Source organism: Schistocerca gregaria, chromosome 1 (assembly GCF_023897955.1).
Source record: "Schistocerca gregaria isolate iqSchGreg1 chromosome 1, iqSchGreg1.2, whole genome shotgun sequence".
In the NCBI taxonomy this organism is placed as follows: Eukaryota; Metazoa; Arthropoda; class Insecta; order Orthoptera; family Acrididae; genus Schistocerca; species Schistocerca gregaria.
This window is the reverse complement of record NC_064920.1, coordinates 668227404-668251030: the sequence shown is the minus strand read 5'-3', so window position 1 is coordinate 668251030 and position 23627 is coordinate 668227404. Positions and strand designations below refer to the sequence as shown.

At 39.0% G+C, this 23627-nt stretch overlaps 1 protein-coding gene and 1 long non-coding RNA gene across 4 annotated transcripts in view; one reads left to right on the top strand and one right to left on the bottom strand.

Moving 5' to 3' along the window:
- Positions 1 to 10446, top strand: part of LOC126362350 (glutathione S-transferase C-terminal domain-containing protein homolog) — a 47262-nt gene extending 36816 nt beyond the window's left edge. For 2 of the 3 annotated variants that reach the window (XM_050007873.1, XM_050007872.1), the window contains one exon: positions 8541 to 10446. Coding sequence is in view for 1 of the 3 variants with exons in the window: in XM_050007872.1 (XP_049863829.1) it covers positions 8543 to 10255 (1713 nt within the window). In the remaining 2 variants the exon portion in view is untranslated. Of the gene's footprint in view, positions 1 to 255; positions 496 to 8540 lie in introns of those variants that run through there. The other variant, XM_050007874.1, reaches the window with a different exon arrangement.
- Positions 1 to 21321, bottom strand: part of LOC126362386 (uncharacterized) — a 30632-nt gene extending 9311 nt beyond the window's left edge. Inside the window, exons 1-2 of the long non-coding RNA XR_007566238.1 lie at positions 21100 to 21321; positions 19933 to 20089 (exon numbers count right to left, since the gene is read on the bottom strand). This is a non-coding gene — a long non-coding RNA (uncharacterized LOC126362386). The remainder of the gene's footprint in view (positions 1 to 19932; positions 20090 to 21099) is intronic.
- Between the last annotated feature and the right edge of the window lie 2306 nt (positions 21322 to 23627).

Genomic DNA, 23627 nt, shown 5'->3' with positions numbered 1-23627 from the left:
GTAAAATTTGATATTCAAACAGTCCAAATGGAATATTGACAATTGTTATCTTTTTGGATTCATCCAGTTCCAATTGAAGATATGCATACTATAACTCTATTTTTATAAGACATTTGAGATTTCTGATTTTCTGAAAGAGCTCTTTAGGTCTCGGACTGCGCACTGCTCTATTTCCAGTTGTCACTTTAAAATCTCCACAGATTCTTATTGTACTGCTACAATTGGTGTAGCCCATTGATCTTCTCTGGATTTCAGATTCCTTCCTTGGCCAGTCTTTCAATTTCTTCTTAAACTTAATCCACTGCAGCAGGTGATACTGGTCTTGGATTGGAAAAAAATTGGTGTGGCTCCTTTCTTCAATATCAGAACTGCTTTGGAGCTTTTGCAGGTGCCTAAGCCAGACTGGAAAAGAGAGCCATGATCCTGGCACATTTTCTTCTGCACTTCTTTAAAGCTATTTTGATCCACTGTGTTTGCCATCAGTGACTTATCAGCAGATTGTAAATTATGTAGTAAATAATAAAGTTTTGAAAACTAGAGCTTGTGTATGAATCTGGAGATTTCACATATTCAAACCACATAATTATGTATGGAATAGTAGATGGGAAGGAAAAAAAGAGATATTTAAGGAGTGGGATTTCAGCAAGTGGATGTATTCCACCTTGCCATGTTTCAACATCACTGACCCACTCATGACATGATACGCAGCTGATTTATACACTTACACCACATGTTGTCAGCTTTGGCTAGAAAATCACACACGTCGAATAAAATTTAATCACAAAATTAATGTTAATGTGTGCGTGAGCAGGGGGAAGGGGAAGAGAAGGTTGTTACATAGGCCTCATGACGACAGGGTGCAGGAGGTCAAGCGGTCAGGATTAGTGTGTGGGCATCCAGGGCTGCTGTTAAATGACAAAACAGAAAATTAGGTACAATAAAAAGAATGTATTCCAATGTACAATGTACGAGGGGTGCACCTAGAGTTGGAAGTTACCAGGTTTAGGCCAGTCTCGGAGGTCGAACAATTAATTGAAATGGGCAAAGGAAGGGGAAGCAGTTCATGTTAACTTACATTGGTGGCCGATCGTGAAAAGCAGAGCCTGAGGCTCTGCCTTCCAAAAGGACATCTCATTTGCTCGAGGTCTGGATTACAAGAGAGAGAAGCAACTGTGTTAGGCTCCGCAGAACACTCCAGCGTCCACACATGATTGGTATCCCACGCACGCTATTGGCTTAAACTAGTGGTGTGAATTCACTAGCAGTTTCAGCAGAGGGGTCAAGGCATCTCTTGTCAGCAGCTTTCACTGGACAGAACTGCCTCGGTTTTGAAAGACAAGCGACTTGTCACAGAGGCACGGTGTAAGTTACTTGGGGAGAACACTTGTAAAGATTTGACTGGGTCTTTGACATAAATTTTTTAAACCAATTCCCTAAAATATTACTTGACATGGCTGCCACCATGTACATTAACTTTATTTCTTTTTTACTTAAGAATACATTTCTACGACAAGGTTAATAATAGCACACTTTATGGTTTTGTATTTGTATGAAGTTGTTAGTGAAGGGTACCCCTTTGCAGCTACTCGCCTGGATAATTTTTTTCCTTTGTTCAACTATACACTGATCAGCCAGAACATTATGAAGCCACTTACTATCAATATAAACCTTTCCAGGTGATAGTAGCATCACCTGGTGAGGAATGACTGCTAATCAGAAATACTCATGGTACATGTAGCATCATTGAGGGTAGTGTCCATGTGTAGAATGTGGAAGGTGTGCAATCTATCTGAGTTTGACAGAGGGCAGATTGTGATGGTCCAGAGGCTCAGCATGAGCGTTTTGGAAACTGCACATCTTGTCGGGTGTTAAAGGCGTGTCGTGGTGAGTGTCTTAAAGACTGGTGAACGAAGGCGAAACCACATCCCTACATCATGGGGTTGGGTAGCCACCCCTCATTACACATGTTGGATGACGTATGCCGGGCAGACTGGTAAAACTGGACAGGACTGTTGCTGAACTAACATCAGACTTTAATGCTGGGCAGAGTACAAGTGTGTCTAAACAGACAGTACATTGATCACTTCTAACGATGAGTCTCAGCAGCTGATGACCCGTGCATGTGCCCATGTTAACACCACAACATCGGCGATTACATCTGAAATGGGCATGTGATCATCGGCACTGGACATAGGCACAATGGCCGAGTGCTGCATAATCTGATGAATCTTGATAGCTCTTTCATCGTGTCAGTAGGAGACGCAGAGATGTTGCCTTCCAGGGGAACAGCTCCTTGACACCTGTGGGGCAGGACAGACGAGCTGGCGGTGGCTCCATTATACTCTGGGAAACGTTCATGTGGGCATCCGTGGGTCCAGTGGAGCTCGTCGAAGGCACCATCATGGCAAGGAGTACTGTACACAGGTTGCAGACCACGTACACCCCTTCATGATGACCTTGTTTCCTAAAGGTAATGAAGTGCTGGCACCCACCTTCCCTCACTCCCCCACCCCTCCAACTCACCAGACCTGAACCTGATCAGACACATCTGGGATTTGATTAAATGTAGCGCCAGAGCTCATCACCCCCTCCACCGTAATTTATGGGAATTAGGTCTCTTACGTGTGCAGATCTTGTGCCAGCTCCCTCCTGTGGCCTACAAAGGCTTCATTTCTTCCATGCCATGACGTGTCACCACTGTTATCTGTGCCAAAGGTAGACATATCAGCTATTATGTAGATGGTCAAAATGTTCTGGCCCTTGAGTGCACGTACGGCATAGTAATGATCAATGGCTTCCCGCAACTGCAGTACAATGCTGTGATTACATTTTATATTCATGAAAGACGGAATAACTTGTTTAGCTGCCCTCTCGGATGGAGCAGAGGTGACTGAGGTTCAAATTTTTAAATGTTATGAAATGTCCAACTCCCTACAGAAACTACAGGACAGACTTCTTAATGAATTATCTGGATGGCTAGGTCATAATTTTTTGTTTGTGACCATTCACCCTCACATTCCTGAAATTTGGTTTTAAACATCAGTTAACAGCTTTACATTCTGTATGCTTGGATGGACAAAAGTGAGACTCTTTCATGTCTGGATATTTTAACAACATTCCTAATAGCCATGTTGTTGAGTGCTTCCTGTACATTGAAGTAGTTCTCCACATGAGGCTGATGAATAACCCCCACTCAACTGTGTAGTATATTGTTTTTGGAAGAATTTTTTGCGTGATAGGTGTTTCAAAGAACTGTACTCCATCAAGTATTTGCAGTGTCGAATTATAGTTTGCTGATTTGCATAATCTTCTTTTTCCAGTTGTATAGAGGCTTTTTGTATTCTGGTGGTTCTATCAAGTGTGAAATGAATGAACTGGGCCACCATTAAGATTCATAGGAAATATTGTTTTGTTCTCACTTTGATGAAAATGAAAAGAACCTGCATCAGGCAGTAAAATATCAATTTTTCTCAAGTCCAGAGTGGTTTACTGTCTAAAATGGTTTTGAAAATCACTTTGTTCCACACCAGGCATTTATAGAATAAATAAAACAGTTTTAACTTTTGGGGACTTACATGTAAAAACAGATTTGGTTAAGTTAGATGCATGAATTAGCTTTGTTTACACATCATCCAAGGTGATCTGATTTGAGAGATTTCTTCATTTGGGGATATGCCAGAGAGATTGTTTGTGAACGTCCACATCTACGAATCCTTGTAGAGCATTGAATGCTGCTTTGATGACAATTAGGGACAGAGATTTTTCATAGAATATGAACCAGATTCAGCTGCTGGTTGGAAATGTGCATTGGAATGCAGATGAAACGTTTATACCATACCAAATGTAAACTTTCAGCAGGGTGTACATGCCCTGAGGGAACCAGGCAAAACATGCGAATTTTTTCATCTGGGAAAACCACAGGAATTTTTCATTGTTTTAGTTTTCAGTTAATTTTTTGTAATTTTGACTAGTAAGAACTAATACTTTAACAAAGAATTTTGCTTTTGCCCACTACTGCAGCTATAAAATATAAACAATAGAATTAACATTAAAATAAAACTTTGGTTGCAAAGAAAATGTACAATTTACAACAACGAAACACAGTGCACACACAAGTGTTTGCTGACAGCAAAATGCATCAAAGACTTTAGGACAAAGACTATGCAAACTACGCAACAATAAACTTTTTTTAATGAGCGTGATGTCACAGCTATTTACATTTGTGAAGGTCCCCACACACGAGCAACCCTTTTGCAACAGTCCATTGCATGGGTGACTAATCGCTTCGTAGATTGCGTGTAAGTGGGCAAATCACACCAATCAGTTGCTGATAGCTAGTCGCGTGAAAATCCCAGGCAAGCTGATGGATCACATGCAATTAATGTATGCACTATGTGTACCTGGCTGGTTAGCAGTGGTACGTGGCAATATTGTAGTGACTCATTTATCTGATTATGAAGCATGGTTGTGCAGATTTGTTTTCTTTCACATTGCCCATATTGAACAAGGAATTTATGTTGGAATTTAAAGTTACCTGTGGGCCACGAACTGCTCTGAGAAGTGAATTGGAAGCTGATGTTACCATTTATATTACAAAAAAAAAAAAAAAAAAAAAAAAAAAAAAAAAAAAACACCCTCTGATTTTGCAAAAATTAGCATTCTAAAGCTTATACTATAGAAATAGAATTGATGAGAAATTCACAGTTATGATACAGTGGGCTCCCTTTTACGATTCTAATTTATTTTATGAAATAATTACATGCATTATTAAAGTTTCTAACTAGTAAACAGAATGACATATGTACCTACTGTAATGATAAGAGGACAGTTCAGTTTAAATGTTCAGGGCAAGTCTATTACACAGTTACACTCAAATCCCATTTTATACAATCTAGCTCTCCTACATACAGTTCATAACGAGGTTTATGATAATCAGTATGCTGCTGTTGACAAAATCTCTATATACATGTTGAGTAAATTGTGTAAATACTTGCAGTAAATTGTAAGGCTATTGAATAAAAAGGAATTGAGGACTAATAAATGTAAAACAAATTGTATTGGGACACTGGAAAGATGTACACAGCCCATTTGGCAACAGTGAAAAACAAGTTTAATAAATTATAATGTTTATTTATGTAATATTTATGTTTGAGAAGTATTATTGGGGATAGGGAAATCAGCTGCAACTACTGTTAAACATAGCACTTCATTTTCCATAGCAGAACTTTATGATGCAGTGGCATTCATAATACTGATTGAAAATACTGGGCAAATTGCTCATGTTTGGAATATCAAGGCAAGTGACTGATTATAGGCGAAATTGCATTCGAGGGATGACTGCTATCTGTCGCTTGTATGTTGGGCTCTTAACAGGTTGCAGGAAAATATTGCAGATGATTGTTTGAGAAGCAGTACTTTCAAAGTAAGTTTTGTTTTACCGTATTTACTCGAATCTAAGCCGCACTTTTTTTCTGATTTTTGTAATCCAACAAACCGCCTGCGGCTTAGAATCGAGTGCAAAGTTAGCGAAAGTTCTGAAAAATGTTGGTAGGTGCCGCCACAACTAACTTCTGCTGTCAAATATATGTAGCACTACACAGGCATGCTTTGCAGGCACAAAGATAAATACAGGCACCAAAACCTCTACGTCAGTAAAAAAATAAGAAATAAAGGTGGAAGACAAGCTTTTTTCTTCGCCTCGAGTTTCGACCACTGCATTTTCGTACATTATCGAATGAAGCAAATACAAATTCCGTATTGTTCATCTTCGAATGTAGCTGCATTTCAATGTACTACGAAAATCCGACTGGCAGACTGGGATGTTCGTCAATATGGCCAACTCTACATTCTGAATTTTTTCCTACCTGTGAGAAGAGATGGTTGCTAATAGGAACTTTTATGAATTGTGAATCACATGCAGTATTCTCATCACCATAAGAATAATACGAATATAAACATTTTGCCATGTATTCTTTCGTGTTTGTTGCTATCTCATTTAAATCCTGTCTGCCTAATAAACTACGAAACTAGAGTGAGACAACAGCAAACGCGGAAGAATATACATATCATGTCATGTTTATATTCGTATTATTCTTATGCCTAATAGTGATACAGTCAGAATTGAAGCAGCGATAGGTTGTAGGATACTCTTAGCAGTGCCAGTTGTGTTGACAGTTCGAGCGACGTGGTCTATTGCCCAACGAATTTGTAGCAGTTCTAAACTGAATGACATGAAGTGTTTCCTTCAGTTTAGAAATCGAGTTAAATTTAAAAGGGCTTACGTCAGGGGAGTGCAGTAGGTGGTATAGCACTTATCAGCCCCATCAGTCAAACAAATCAGTAACAGCTTACACTGTACGTGCTTGAGCATTGTCCTGCAAAATGATGGTCAGGTCCTACAGAAAGTGTCATCACCTCTATCTCTAAGCTGGTCTAGGTTGTGTTCCAAAAATGAACAGCATAGAGACAGAAGTTTTGACACTTTCTGCAGGACCTGACCATCATTTTGCAGGACAATGCTCAAGCATGTACAGTGCAAGCTGTTACTGATTTGTTTGACTGATGGGACTGCAAAGTGCTTAAACCCTTGTAAGTTCAACTCATTTTCTAAACTGAAGGAAACACTTCATGGCATTTGCTTCAGAACTGCTACAAATAAGTCGGGCAATAGACTGCACTGCTCAAACTGTCAACATAACTGATACTGCTAAGAGTATCCGATGACTTCCACATCGCTGGCAATGGGTTATACACAATGCAATGCTTTGAAGGTCAGTAAAACTGAAACACGTATCTGTTTTGTACGAGCTGTAAGTCAATAGTTGCCACTATTAAAGTTCCAACCCTCGTATATTTCATTTAAAACATTAACTTTTTCTCTTTGTGTGTTCTAACTACTTAACAGTAACGTTGCTATTGGCCAACTGCATCACATGTTCTTGCTCTGAGTAACATATATGCTGTCATTGGCAGGCAAGATCATGTGTCATGAGCTACGGCTGGCTGACTGAAGTACATAATCTCAATTTCTGCACTTCAGAAGCTACCGTGCTGTATTTAGTGGAATTTGTATTTATACTTTCATAATGCAAAAATATGAAGTGTACATGATGCTGCGCATCAAAGACATTTCCAAAATGAGTCGTTTGTTGCTGGATTTCGTTTGCTAAAGTGTCAGGAAGTTGTATGCCAGTGTATAAAACCGTAACCACGTGAAGGATTGATATGTTATACAACTTCCAGGGAAAGTGTATTGTCATTTAACATGTAAAAATGTATTTTTCCTGGGAAATTAATGAAAAATCCTGATGTCTCTCTCTCTCTCTCTCTCTCTCTCTCTCTCTCTCTCTCTCTCTCTCTCTCTCTCTCTCTCGTCGATGTATACATCCTGAGAAATACTTTCCACAGTCATTTTGATGTGAGTAGTGCTGTGGAAAAGTAACATTTTATTTAAAGAAATGACTTACTTACAATAGCTGAATTATTATACCAGTATGTGTGGATCTTAGCTTGCAAAATAAGTTCTAGACAACAAGAGTCCTTAAAGCTTACAATAACGAGGTACAAATGTTTTAAGGTGACCATAAATAAAATTGTAAATATACTTGTGCACTGGGCTTTGACTGATTTGTTTACTTTCTTTATAGATGTGAAGTCGTACCATGAATTTCAGGATAGCTTAATGTTTATAGCTGTGATTTATTTTATACCACTGGTGGGCACATCTCAAACTGTCAGCTGATGAACAGTCATCACTATCAGTTTGCATGGAATTAACATCACATTCTGCTTCACATTCTGATCTGCTAAATTCAGTTTCAAATGCAGGATCACTATAGCCATCCCCTTTCTGAAGTGCTGCTTAAACAGGACCGATGCTGAAAGTGGGCTTTTTGCTGTCATATATCCAAAGGTGCACATAGAATAGGGGATATTTACCGACAACCACATCAACTCAAAACATAACAGCAAGGATACAAATGCAGGACTGGATGCACTCTAGCACTGAGACGGACATAAGTAATGACAAGGGAGGTTTTATTTTTTCAGAGGTTTCTTCTTATGTTGCCATGTATACTCATAAGTTTAAGTTTATATCGAGGGAGAGAGAACTTGACAGTATGTTATGAGATTAATCCTCAGTTGGTACTACTACATTTTCTGTTGCTTTTCACTTCTTCCACCTCTGGCAATGATTTGTTAATTTGAAGAATTTCAAGTTGAGGACAACTTCAGTTGTGGAAGTATAATTAAGAAATTTTGCAAACAAAATTTCTAATATCATAAAAAATTATAGCAAGATTGTAGAAAGGCCGCAGATTAGGCTGTTTAAGTGTAAAATATGTGCTGCTCTACTTCACTATCATTTTTAAAATAAAACATTTTTGCTTTGAGTAAAATTTGTCCAGATGTAAATAACATTAAATCATTTTTTAACCTATGAAATGTTCTGTTCTTTATTTCTGGAAACTAATACCAATAGCAGGTATGTTCATAAATTTCAGAACTATGTAAATTTTTATTTTATTTTATTTTCACAGAAATGGATGGACTGTATGTAGAAGTAGCAGAGGAGCCCGGAAGTTCAGCTAATGTGCTAGCACCACTGGAAACTGCTGTATGCCTGTTTGCTGTGGATTACCTGCAGTTGCACAATGAAGTGTCAGTGGCATTTGTAGTGAAGAAGACTAATGATCATGAACCGCTCCTCATTGACATATCGAAATTACAGTATTGTGTAGTCAGTGAGCCTCCACCTACCTCTAAGCTGTGTCGCTTACCGCTCATACTAACTGTTTCTGGCAGAATTTGTGTGGCAGGTCTATGCAGTGTTTTGCGCCAACTTGTTAAGATGTGCCCTGCGAGTTCTGGAGCACAACAGCTATTAGGTTTTCGTCAGGGCTGCCTTGTAGCTTCAGCTGAGTCTTCACTTTGGACACGCTTCTGTGAAGTGGATATGGTTTGTACTGTTAAGCATATTCTTAGGTCCAAACTGCAGTCAGGAGAAGTAATGCTTCCTCTTGATTTGGCACGTTTTGAGATTCACATGAGCCAACCTGTTCGTATTCACAATATTGGGAAGCAAAAAAATGATGCACTTAAGTGCAACCTGACGAATGTGATAGAACACAAGTTTTCAGAAGGACCAAACATGACACTTGCGGACATCATGTTGCTGCCATGCATCCACATTTTATTTCAAGCACTTAATGTGGTTTATCTTAAGCAGCACATTCCCTTAATGATAAAATGGTATGAGAATATGCTGCTGCAGAATGGTGTGAGAGAAGCGCTCTCTGTTATTAAAGACATTACAAGTAGAGTGTCTGATTACTCGTATATCAATTATGTTCTTCCTCAGGTGGAAGAATACAGCCTTTACAAAAGTGATCCTAAGCGTTACAAACCAAAGAGCAGGATATTTACACATCAAACGGAAGTTGAAGAGTCATTGAGAATAGTTTCTCAGTTGGGAATATTCCCTCGTAAAGCACAGATGCCATTTGGAAATGAAGTACCATTTGACTGGTCATGCCTCCCATACAGATCACTGCCTGAAGGTGGCAATATCCCACCATCAAGAATGCTGAGGAAGAAACAGCAGTTGGAAAATTTAGCTAAAGCCGTTTTAAAAATTGCAAAACCTGGATTCACCATAGTTGATTTCTGTTCAGGCACTGGACATTTGGGTATAATACTTGCTTATATGCTTCCACGTTGTCGCGTAGTCCTGTTAGAAAATAAGGAGGAGTCTTTGAATCGTGCCTGGGAAAAAGTCTCTCTGTTAGGATTGGCAAATATTGACCTTTGTCAAACAAATCTAGATTACTTTGATGCATCATTTGATATTGGTGTATCTCTGCATGCATGTGGTGTAGCAACAGATTTAGTAATTCAATGCTGTATTACTCAGAAAGCTGCATTTGTATGTTGTCCGTGTTGTTATGGAGGTGTCCAAGATAATCATGTCTTGAGTTATCCTCGCAGTAAAGAATTTCGCAATTCAAGCTTGAATGTTCATGATTATTTAGTATTAGGCCATTGTGCAGACCAGACACATGGATCTGAAAATGCTAAGACAGTTCAGGGACATATGTGCATGTATGTTATAGATACTGACCGTTGTCTTTATGCTAAAGAACATGGCTATACTGCACACATAGGAAAGTTGATACCAGAAACATGTACTCCCAAAAACAATCTTATAGTTGGCATTCCTCCAGGAAGGAAATATCTTTGTAATGCATTTAGTTAACGTACTACCATATTTCCCTTTAAGAAATGGAACAAGTATTGTTTCAGGAAATATAAAGAAATTTTATGATTTTTGTGTTCGTGTTTAGACCAACAATAAAAACTGTAATTTTGATAATTATTGTATTAACAATTATTGTTTTTATGTAAGTATTGTGTGTTTGTTAATAATGAAATTATTTATATTTTTAAGCTTTTTGGTTTCCTGCATTAATTTTCTAAAGAGCTTTGTCTAGTTCTTACAATTTGCCCCTCGCTGTAAAGAAACTGCGTACCGTAAAGCAGACAAATAGTGAAGAACTTATTTATGCTTGTTATATCAACAGAAACATAGAACACATCATTGCAGAGTTGTTTAAGGAAACATTAGAACACATCATTGCAGAGTTGTTTAAGGAAATATTGCAAGGAGACCTGACACCTTACCTGTTAATGTACAAGTAATTCTCTATTCTCTCTTCATAATAATTCAACATTTTTTGGAAGTATGCAGCATTTTTTACCAGTTGTTATATGTATTTTGTCTTACACACACACGGGGGGGGGGGGGGGGGGGGGGGAGAGAGAGAGAGAGAGAGAGAGAGAGAGAGAGAGAGAGAGAGAGAGAGAGAGAGGGGGGGGGGGGGGAATTCTAAGAACGAGGATAGAATACAGTCCAAAAGGAACTTCATATAGGATCCTGGTGCAAGAGTGGAAAAACAGACTAGAAAGACATCATAATTTACATATAGAGTTTGTGACAAAATTGTACTGACAGACTTTGAGGGATTGTAGAGAGTATATTGAACAACCCATTTCCAAAAAGTCTTGAAATGAAACTGTAGAGGGTCAAAATTATATGGTTACCTTTTCAGCAGCAGACTTAAGTTTTGACATTGGGTTTAGTGGGCTCTACAGCACTGTTAGAGCTGTGAACATGTTCAACACCATTTAATGCTGTGAACACTGTTTGACACCTAGCGAGAAGTTCCACTTGTCGCCCGGGCTACAAATTCACATTTGGTGCTGAAGAGGTAGCCAGGTTTATACCATGGGTCCGTGTATGTTGTTGTTGTCTTCAGTCCTGAGACTGGTTTGATGCAGCTCTCCATGCTACTCTATCCTGTGCAAGCTGCTTCATCTCCCAGTATCTACTGCAACCTACATCCTTCTGAATCTGCTTAGTGTACTCATCTCTCGGTCTCCCTCTACGATTTTTACCCTCCACGCTGCCCTCCAACGCTAAATTTGTGATCCCTTGATGCCTCAAAACATGTCCTGTAACTATGACACTTATCGAGAGTCACTGAATGTTGTTTCCAGACAAGGAGTGCTGTTCTCACTTGGTTTCTTGTGAGATCCTGTACAATCCATCAAACACATTCGTAGCTTTCTGTTAGCTCGTAAGTACGAGATGTGTGAGAAAAGTATTGAGGCTGATTTTTTATCTATCAAAGTTTTTATTATTATTATTATTATTATTATTATTATTATTATTATTATTATTATTATTATTGTTATTTCAAACAGTATGGTCCCCTTCAAAGCAGTTTCCTTTGGTAGCTGTACACTAGCATAATAATTGTTTCCAGTCTTAGTAGGTTTGCTGAAAGCCTTCAACTGGTAGGACCTTTAAGATGTCTTCTCACATTGATTTGAATATTTTCTGGAGTCCCAAAATGACATTTTTCAGTTTCAGGAAAAGAAAAAAGGTCACGACGACTCAGATCAGGTGAATAGAGGGACTGTGCAACAACCAAAATGCCTTTTGAGGTAAAAAAAATTCTGTGATAGAAGTGACCATGCGACATTTTTTTCATGATATAGCATCCACCTATCTGCAATATCCAGTCTCACTCAATTGACTCTTTTCATGAGCTTTTCAAGGACATCTTTGTAAAACACTTGATTGAAGTTTGTCCTAGAGGAACAAATTACATATGCGTGATACCCCTCCAGTCACAAAAGCAAATCAGCATTGTTTTGATTTACTCATTTTAGCTTTTCTTGGTTGAGAAGATGTCTCAGTGTGCCACTCCTCACTTTAGTGCTTTGTCCGAGGTTCGTTTTCAAAAATCCATGGTTCTCGACGTGTGGTCACAAGGCTGAACAATTCATGGTCATTGGCTTTCCTGTCAAGACGATCAATGCACACATTTCTTTGATTGTCTTTCTGATGAGTTGTAATGTTTTTCAGCATCATTTTGGTGCAGACCTTTCTCATTTGCAAACCAGTGGGATACAGAAACACTGAGGAATGGTGAGATGCATTTGAAGTCATCGGGTGCTATGGATACTGCGATAATGACTACTGCAGTAGGCAGTTGAGTTGAAGAGGAATGCACAGCTCTCAAAACAGCAGTAACTGAAGTTGTATAGTCAAATATATGTACGAGGAAGGTAACTGTGAAAACACCATGGGTAATAGAAGAAACACAACAACTGATTCTTGAATACAGAACCATAAATCAGTTAGGAAAGAAATAAACAGTACGTGCAGGGATGCCAAGATGAAATGGTTGCATGCAGAGGATACGTAGGGGTTCAACTAACAGCTAAATAGCGCTTTGGAAGTCTTGTGATCAAATAAGGCAGTAGGAATAGGTAATGTTCCTTCAGAATTTCTTAAGTCATTGGGAGGGTGGAAGGCATGGTAACCAAGTGACTATTCAAGTTGATGGGTAGAATCTATGAGTCTGGAGACATACTATCAGACTTGGAACGATATCATCCACACAATCCTGAAAGTAGTAAGAGTGGATAAGTTCGAGAACTATCGCATAATCAGATTAACAGTTCATGCCTTCAAGTTGTAGGTAAAAATAATAATCAGAAGAACTGAAAATAAAATAAAGTACTGTTAGATGATCGGTTTGGGTTTCAGAAAAGTAGGTACACAGAGAGGCAGTTCTAAAATTACAATTGATAATAGAAGCAAGAATCAAGAAAAATAGACACACAGAATTTTCAGACTGGAAAAGATTTTCAACAATATAAAATGATGCAATATGTTAAAAATTCTTGGACAAATAGAATTTAGCTACAGGGAAAGACACATAATATACAATATGCACAAGAATGAAGAATACGTAAAAGGAATGGAGGACCTAGAACGACATGCTCAGATTCAAAAGTGTAAGACAGGGTTGTAGCCTTTTACCCCTACTGTTGAATGTGTACATTGAAAAGGCATTGACAGAAATAAAGAAAATGCTCAAGAGCAGAAGTGAAATTCATGGTGAAAAGATATCAACAGTAATATTCACTGATATATTGTCATTACAGGATCGGTTGATTGGAATAAAAAGTCTGTGTACAGACTGTGGATAAAGAGTAAACCAAAAGAAGACAAAAGTAATGAAGATTAGTAGAAATGAAATAAGCAATAAATTTAATATAAGATGAAGCTAACTTGGAAGCAAAATATGCATGACAGATGGTGCAAAGAGGCTATAAAAAACAGATTATCATAGGCAAAGAGGACATCCTTACCAAAAGTTTTCTATACAGGATTGAACATCAGTCTTAATCTGAGGAAGAAATGTGAGAAAATTGGAAAAGATCTGAAGCATTCAAGATGTGGTAGTGTAGGTGAACTAATAAGGAATGAGTAGGTTCTCCACAGAACCGGTGAAGAAAAGACGATAAAAAAACACTGACAAGCTGATAGGACATGTTAAGACATAAGGTGGATACCAGAATGAGATTTTCACTCTGCAGCGGAGTGCAGAGTGAAAATCTCCCTCTGAAAACATCCCCCAGGCTGTGGCTAAGCCATGTCTCCGCAATATCCTTTCTTTCAGGAGTGCTAGTTCTGCAGGGTTCGCAGGAGAGCTTCTGTAAAGTTTGGAAGGTAGGAGATGAGGTACTGGCAGAAGTAAAGCTGTGAGTACCGGGTGTGAGTCAGATGGTAGAGCACTTGCCCGCGAAAGGCAAAGGTCCCGAGTTTGAGTCTCGGTCGGGCACACAGTTTTAATCTGCCAGGAAGTTTCATAAGGTGGATAACACTCTTGGCAACGTACTAGAGGGAGGTGTAGAGGGCTACACTGTAGGAGAAGGCAAAGACTAGAATACATACAACGAATAATTGAGGATGTAGGGTGTGAGTGCTTAATAAGTTGAAGAGGCTGACATATGAGAGGAATTCATTGTGTGCCTTATCAAACTGTTCAGAAGACTGATGCCTCAAAAAAGATAATAGGTGTGACAAGAGATCTAGAAAACGATATTAAATGTCTTTCATGGAAACTAATTGGAAGCCCATTGATTATGGAATTACCAGATGGCTGTACATACTGGTCTTATTTGGGCTGCCCATATTGAACTAGTATGTGTTCATAACTAAGCAGTAGCAACGGTGGTTTCTGAAATGCAAATGGCAGCTAAAACAACTACAAAGATTTACATGTTCAGTAGTATTGATAGAGGCTGTAATGTCACATCTGAAGGCAAAAACAAAACTTTTAACTGTAGGCGTTAACATGTAGAGGGACTGTTACTCAGGTTCTGAAGAATGCGTGACTGAGAATTGGATAGATATGTACCCAGTAGAACAGTTAGTAATGGTATAAAATCTCCTTAAAGAAACCACTAAAGAGCAGCAACTGCTGCTCAATAAGTGTAAATCACTGACAGGGCCAGAGGTAGAGTAGTAACAAAAGAACCATCTTGGGCTACCAGGACAGTGCGTCAGGCCTTGCACGACTACTGTAGTAGAACTTATCAAGAAACCTTTTACAAAATGTGAAGACCATCTGGTCATATGTAAAGGCCATCCATGACATTAATGTTAGTATCCAGACATTCATGGATGACACAGGAACTGAAACTGATGGTAGTGAAGCAAATAGAGAAAGGCTGAACATTTTCAAATGTTCCTATAAAAAGGAGGACTCTGCAATATTGCTCCAGTTTGTCACACAATTTGTGATTTAGTTCTCTCCTCTTTTAACCATAATCTTCCACAGGTCCCCAAAGAAAATGTTGTGGCCAATATTTGGGAGAAAGTACAAGTCGGCATTGTTTTACGAGAAGTGAAACATATCAGATCCACAGAACTATGGGTGACTTTGTTAACCTCTGTGCATTGTAGAATCTTAGAACATAGATAATATGAATTTGTTTTATCAATGAGATGGACAGGGTGAGACAGTTCCCACTAGGCTGAAGCCACATTTATCTCAGGAAAAGTATATCCTGATACTTCGAATAATGTAGGAGGAATTCAAAAAAGTAAGTTACATATTATTTTGGCAGGCCAGGTAGCTCTTATTGAATACTGTACTTGAAGTGACATCGATACATGACACTGTTTTTCAACATGATCACCAAGTCTATTTAAAAACGGTCGAAACGTTCTACCAGTCTTTCAGTACCTTGATGATAGAAAACTTCTCCTTTGTCATGTAACTATTTGAGAATAGCTGTGTAAATGTTCTCATTCCTGGAAAATGTGTGATTGCTGCAAATCAGATCTTTGATTGCCTGGACTTTGTGTGGCCTTGGTCAAATGGTTGGCACTATTTCACCACAGGTGGACACTACACTACATTTGGTGCATGTATCACCAGAATTTCATGGTGAATCTGTGTGCAATTGTGACTTTCTGCCCACAGGAATTGCACTTTCCCACATAATTCAACTCTGGAGTAAGTTACCATTTGCTGCACCATTTAATACGTACACTGTGAGGCATCTGTTGATCCTATGGCAGCAGAATGTAAGTTGGGAATGCAGAACATTTGCTCTTGTCTGACAGTAACAATTCTGTTACTTCCATCACACATCTCAATTACAGACCACGAGAATGTTATTTGCTTTTTCCTCGGTCTATATACAAATGGAGTAAGACAAAGTGCTTTACACCAGACCACAGAAGGGAAATTTCATTTTCTGTTTTGTTGAAAACACCTATGAAACACAGAGGTGTGTCTACCTAGGGATTGGATGGTTGCATTCAAAACTACCGTAATACTAATTTTATACTAGATATAAACATGGGCAACAGATTCATTTTACTTGAGAGACAAGACTTCTATGCACTTCAGACTCACTCGTTTAATTGGGCCCTCCTGTAAATTAAATTGAAATTAGGGTGAAATTGTCAAGGATTATGCGAATACTGAACCTCAGAAAGTACATTTTCTATACATGGTTTAGTTATTTTTAAAATTAAGACTATTTGTATCTTTTAGTGTTGTATATATGATAATACACAAAGACAAAAAAAGTGAAGCACCCAAAAAATTATAAAGTCTTCATTTATAACTGCTACAGTTGTGTTCACAGCATCCAGCAGTTATTCTAAACGGTGAAGGATGTAGTAAGTGGAGTTTCGTATCGTTCTAGCATCTTCAATGAGCGTTTTTGTTATTAATACCAAGCTATTCTGAGCTGCAGTTAGTTTTCTAGCACATGGTATATACTTTATGCGTGTCTGCAGAAACTGTGTTTGTTTTGCAGATAATAATGAGTTTGAGCTATTTGATAATTGAAAAAGGCTGGAAATCGATTATGCATCACTTTAAGAGAATTAACTGCATTTGATGTCATCTGTGAATTGATGGTTTATTTACTGGATGCCCTCTCTCCACATATTTTTCATGTTTTTTATAGCTGTTCTGAAGCATACTGGTTAATAACAACTAGTACATGAGGTTACCTGCCATTAGAAACGTGGGTGCACTCAGCAACTTTGATACGATATACAAATGATAGAAAACAGTAATCAGTCGGCCTTTTTTGCAGGTTTTATTTGGCAAATCTAGATTTCGGTTAGTGCCTACCCATTATCGATGCATTATTTCATAGTACCAATGCATGTCCGTTCCCAGCTGTTCGGGCGTGTGTCATAGTTCTTTCAACTCTGCAAAAAAAAGGATGACTCATTGCTATGCTGTATCATTTGTAAATTATTGCATTGTTAGTTTCGTCTCTTAAAGAAAAAATGTTCCCATAAGAGGGGAAAGTAGCACTTTACTCATTGATGACAACAAAGCTACCGGATGTGCCCCCCCCCCCCCCCCCCCCCCCCACACACACACACCTTGCTACACTCTACCGCATTATTACAGTAAGCGAGAACAGGCCTATTCGAAAGAGTACATGATAATCACGCTATGAATTGTGAACGAGACACATCTTATCCAACGGAACTCGGTACAACTTGCTTGAGTGCAGAACGGTTGAAAATGCTTCAGAAGGAATCAAACTCGACCCAGACATGATTACTTATCGTTACGTAACCGACAGCGAGCTGCAGCTCTGAGGCTGCTTATCACAGTGAAAATAGCATGAATATTATTAATTAATTGGTTGGTTGATTGGGGAGGGGACCAAACCGGAGGTCATTGGTCCCACTGGATTAGGGAAGGATGTGGAGGGAAGTCGATCGTGCCTTTCCAAAGGAACCATCCCAGCATTTGCCTGAAGCAATTTAGGGAAATCACGGAACACCTAAATTAGGATGGCCGGACGCGGGTTTGAACTGTCATCCTCCCGAATGCGAGGCCAGTGTGCTAACTTCTGCATCACCTCGCTCGCTAAAAAACAGAACAATGAAAACCATTACAATATAAAGAGAAACGTTTTATGAGCTAACCACAAACGAGGCAAGTGGAGAAAACTTAAATATTATTGAAGAATCATACTATGTTAAAATTTTAATTGGACACATCATAGAATGAACTGTTTGCTTAATACGTACGACTCAGTAACGGTGATACTTTAATCTTTATGTCAAATACCGCCCATCTCTGTGGTATACTGTAGGGATGAGCGATATCGAATCTTGTTATTAAAATAATACTGTTACTGGTCCCGGTAGAGGTTTGAGTCCTCCTATGGTCATGGGTGTGTGTGTTTATCCTTAGGATAATTTAGGTTAAGTAGCGTGTAAGCTCAGGGACTGATGACCTTAGCAGTTCAGTCCCATAAGATTTCAGACACATTTTTAATACTGTTACTGCGTCGTGCCAATTAAGCAAATAATATGTTCCACGCTGGACGCAAATAATACTATAACAGATATTATTCCCGAAATAAATTGCATTTTACCTTTCACTTTATTTTTGGCTAGGAATTTAAAAAAACATAGTGACAAAACTATTCTTATTGCTATTAATATTTCAGTAATTCTAAACAAATCCCCTCCAGTCGTGTCTTGTCACTGCCATCCTCCGTTTCGCAAAGAATACATTATATATATATATATATATATATATATATATATATATATATATATATATATATATATAAAAGATGCACCTCGAAGGAAGAGTCCGAATGGGACGGAAATCAATAGACGTGATGTACATGTGCAGACGAACAAATGGTTACAATTTCAGAAGAATGTGACGATTTATTCAAGAGAAAGAGCTTCTAAAAATTGAACAAGTCGATAATGCGTTGGCCCTTATGTAAGCATTTATTCGGCTTGACATTGATTGAAAGAGTTGTTGGATGTCCTCCTGAGGGATATCGTGCCGAAATATGTCCAATTGGTGCGTTAGATCGACAAAATCCCTAGCTGGTTGTCGGGCGCCGCCCATAACGCTCCAAACGATCTCAATTGGGAAGAGATCTGGCGGCATTATTGGCCAAGGTAGGGTGTGGCGAACACTAAGGCTACAGCCACACTTGCGTTTGTTTGAAGCTGGACGCTCAGACTCTAAAGAAGCAGCTTCAAAAGTCGCCTAGTTGTGGCCACAATCAGCGCAACGCGTCCTAGCGACCAAAGACGTGAACGTAGCCATTTATGGCTCAGTAGCGTTTCAGACCCGCCTGGTGATATGTGCTACATTATTACCCATTCGACGGGGACGACGTAGACAAAAAAGACGTTTTGGACGCATCCAATAATTGAGGACAGATCAGAGAGGAGAACATTCAATCTGCTACACAACAAACTTAAAGAAAACGCAGAAAAGTTTTTTTTTAGTACTACAGGATGTCTATTAAGTCATACGAAACTCTGCTGTCTAATATGTCGAATGCTATTGCTGGAAGAAACACTCGACTTTGTGATTCTATAAGGGCTGAAGAACAACTATCATTACTCTCTGAGGTAAGTGAAGTTTTAGTACTTATCGTATTTGCATAAAAGGACAGGATTGAATCTTTTAATTTTTCCTCGAAGATCGTTATCGGTGAGCTGCTTGTGAACTGAGATGATTGTTGGTCACTTTCAGATGTAATTCTGGGCGGCTGTGTAGGACTGAACCAATTGTAAATATTTCAATTGAAAATACCTCTTGTAAGCTGGGCTAAAGTTCTTAATAAGGGCATTTGCGAAAGTAAGAAAATTTAATATGGATCATTAGTTCTAGGTTCCTTTGTATGTGATTGTTGTAAACTCGTTTCCAAAACGCCCAACAACTTTTTTCAAACTCGTCCTGTTTTCGTTTCTTCGGAAAAGGACTTTCTTTCTCCCTTTGCGTTGTGCGAGCATGGGGAGAGGCTTGGATGTAGTTACTACATTGTAGTATGTTGTATTTCCGGTGTCGTGCTTGCTTCTTGTTGTGCAGTGTTGTTGTCAGCGTGTTGCGTGCTATCTGTTAGATCGACAGTCATATTCCCAGATGTCCCGTGGTAAAAAGAGAAAACTGTAATCGTCCATAATAAAATTTTATAATTTGTAACCATGCATGGCTCAGTCTGGAACTTAAAAATACACGAACATTATAAATATGGAATACTCACTCTCATTCTCTACATAAAGATTGGAGAAATGACAACTGTTTGTGATAAATGTAATGTTTCCTGGGTTTTGATGAATCTCCACTTTTGCCATCGTGCATTTTCACATTTTTGTAGTAGCAATCCTTAATGATCTTCCACTTTTTTTGCACGTCCTTCCCTAAAAAATAAAAATAAAAAACAATATAGATACTGGTTTTACTTTTAACCCATTATTAATGTTTCATTGTAGGTACCTCGCAACTGGCAATTCCATCAGATCTCTACACGTCCAGTTTCTACTTGGACGTTCAAAAATTTCAAAGATTATTCGCGAGACATGCTCAGCAATCTGGGTAACAATGCAAGGCGAATACATGAAACAATTAACTGCTGAAGATTGGTTGAATATTAGTTTACAGATTGAAAAAAAGGCCAGTTTTCCACAATGCGTAGGATGTAATGATGGTAAGCATGTTAGAGTGATCGATCCATGGGGATGGAGTAGTAAATACTTTTAACTACAAGAAATATTTTTCAGTAGTTTTAATGGCAGTAGCTGACGCAAATCACTGCTTCAGATATATAGATGTTGGGGCCTTTGGACACGAGGGAGATTCAAACAGCCTGAAAAAGTACTAATTTTGGCGAGAAACTCTACTCCAACAATTTACCATTACCACCACCAGCCCCCTTACCAAACGATACATCGGTCGATTACTGCCGTATGTGTTTCTGGCAGGTGAAGCCTTTGCTGTGTGTGAAAACCTGAGACCATATCCCGGTAAAGACGTGACTAACATTAAAAGAATTTTTAACTACCGTTTATCGAGTGCCAGGCGGTAAGTGGAAAACTTTGAAGACACGGTATCATATCCTTCGGACAGCATTCCGGCCCAGGGGACAAGAGGGACCGTGAAAGGAACACACACAAGATATCAGTTTGCTGAATAATTCTGTTCTACCCCAGGTTCGGTACCCTGGCAAAGCCGATACGGAAACATTGATGAGTGAAAGAGTACTGACATAACGAGATACTAATATTGTACAATAAAGTGCATATATTGGGGCTTGTTGTACTTACTTAATTTAACAAATGTAATTCACCAGATGTCTTTCATACAATTTAAATATTTTATTGTATTTTTGATCTTTTATACTACCCAAATTAAATGTTTTTACTACACTCACCTATTAGATGTCACAGCTAGCCAACCGTCTCTTCTTTTTTGTCTGTTTTTATAATCCGCATTTTGAATGTCGTTTCCATCGCACACATCGAAAAAACTATAGTGAAACACTTCACTACACACACTACTTTGTGTTGACACACTGCAAAGTTACTGCTGAGTTCACGTGGGAAGGCAATGTGCAAGCGTCTTTTGACGCAGGGAATGGGCCCCGCCCATCCGACTAGCGTCTGACCTTGAGGATGTGTCTTCCCGTTGGACGTTGGACGTTGGCAGAAAAAGACGCTATGTGTGGCCACTACCGGCCTTCTACAGCCTGCCTATAACTGTGGCGTCTTTTGACGTTGAGCGTCGAGCTTGAAAAAACGCCAAGTGTGGCCGTAGCCTTAGACAAGCAGTAGATCTTTCGGCGTGCGCGAGCGGACATTGTCTTGCTGAAATGTAAGCCCAGGACGGCTTGCCACGAAAGGTAAAAAAAGGGGGAGTAGAACATCGTCGACATACCACTGTGCTGTAAGGGTGCGGCGGATGACAACCAAAGGAGTCTGGCTATGAAATGAAATAGCACCCCAGACGATCACTACTGGTTGTCGAGCCGTATGGCGGGCGACAGTCAGATTGGTTATCCACCTCTGTCCGGGGTCTGTCCAGACACGCCTTCGGCCTGGAGTCTCTCAGACTGGGGTAGAACTGTCTTCAGTGATGAGCCCCACTTCGAACTGAACCCCAATGACAAGCGAAGAAGTGTCTGGAGACGCCCCGGATAGTGGTGGGATATCAACCTGACTGTCGCGCCCTATCGGCCCGACAGCCCAGAGTGGTGGTTTGGGATGCTATATATATATAGGCCGACAGCCCAGAGTGGTGGTCTGGGATGCTATATATATATATATATATATATATATATATATATATATATATATACTTTTTTTTTTTCATAGCAAGACCTCTTTGCTTGTTACCCGCGACGCTGTAGCACAGGGCTAAATTTCTCTCTCTCTTTTTTTTTAAATTGCCAGTTTGCATTTCATATCCTCTACTTCGCCTACTGTCAGATTTTTGCCCACCAAATCGCAAAACGTGTCTACAATCTTTAGTGTCTCATTTCCTAATATAATTCTTTCAGCATCGCCTATTTTAATTTAACTACATTCCATTACTCTTTTCCCTTCAACTGAACTTTCAAGTCTTTTGCTGTCTCTGACAGAATTACTGTCTCATCAGCAAAACTCAAAGTTATATTTCTTCTTACTCGACTTTAACTTTCTCTGCAAATATGTCCTTGGTTTCTTTTACTGCTTGCTCAATGTACAGTTCGTTTAACATAGGGATAGGCTAAAACCTTATCCAGCTTTCTCAACGAATGCTTCTCTTTCATGGCGCCTGGTTTCTATGCACGGCTTTCGCTCCCTCTACTTTACCCCACTATCTACAGAATTTAGAAGAGACTATTCCAGTTAACATCGTTAAAAGCTTTCTCTAAGTCTACAAAAGCTATAAAAGTAGGTTTGCCTTTCCTTAACCTATATTTTAAGATAAGTCTTAGAGTCAATATCTGCCTCACATCTTGTTACATTTCTCTGGAAACCAAATTGATTCTCCCTGAGGTCGGCTTTATCAATTTTTTTCTTTTTTCTGTAAATAATTTGTGTCACTATTTTGCAACTATGACTTATTAAACTGCCAGCACCTATTTTCCCTGGAATTGGGATTACAACATTCTTCTGGAAGTCTGATAGTATTTCCCTAGTCTGAGACATCTTGCACACTGGGTGGAATAGTTTTATCAATTGGCTCTCGCAAAGGTGTCGATAATAATTCTGAGGGAGTGTCGTGTAATACTGCATCGTTTCAACTTAGGTCTTTCAGTGTTCTGTGAATTTTTACCTCATCATATTTTTCATGTCATCTTCTTATGTGTCCTCTTAGTGTAATATTGTCTTCAAGTTAGTTTTCTTCAGCAGACCCTCTCCATATTCTTTACGCCTTTCAACTTTTCCTTCTTTGCTTACTTATCAATGATTGCTACTCAGCCTAGTATTTGGCTGTGTGATCTTCTGGAGCTTTCATTATTTCGTCGCTCAAAGACACCCGATCGTCTCCGTCCTCTGTTTCAGCTCTCTTTACAACTCTCCACTGCCGGTGGTCTTTCAATTTGTCCTTTTCCGATCTCCTTAATTTCATATTTTTTGCAATTTCGTCAGTTTTAATTTGCAGTTCATAACAAATAAATTATTATGGTAGTCCACATCCGCCACTGGAAATGTTTTGCAGTTTGAAATCTGATTTCGGTAACTCTGTCTTACTATTATGTAACATATCTTAAACCTACCGGGTCTCCAGGTCTCTTCTACCTATACAACCACCCTTTCTGATTCTTAAACCAAGTATTAGCAATGATTAAATTGTTCTCTGTGCAAAATTGTACGAGGCGGTATCATCTCTCGTTCCTTTTTCCTCAGTTCATGTTCTCCTACTATTTTCCAGTCGTCAGTAACTATTAAATTTTCTTCCTCTCTAACGCTTTGA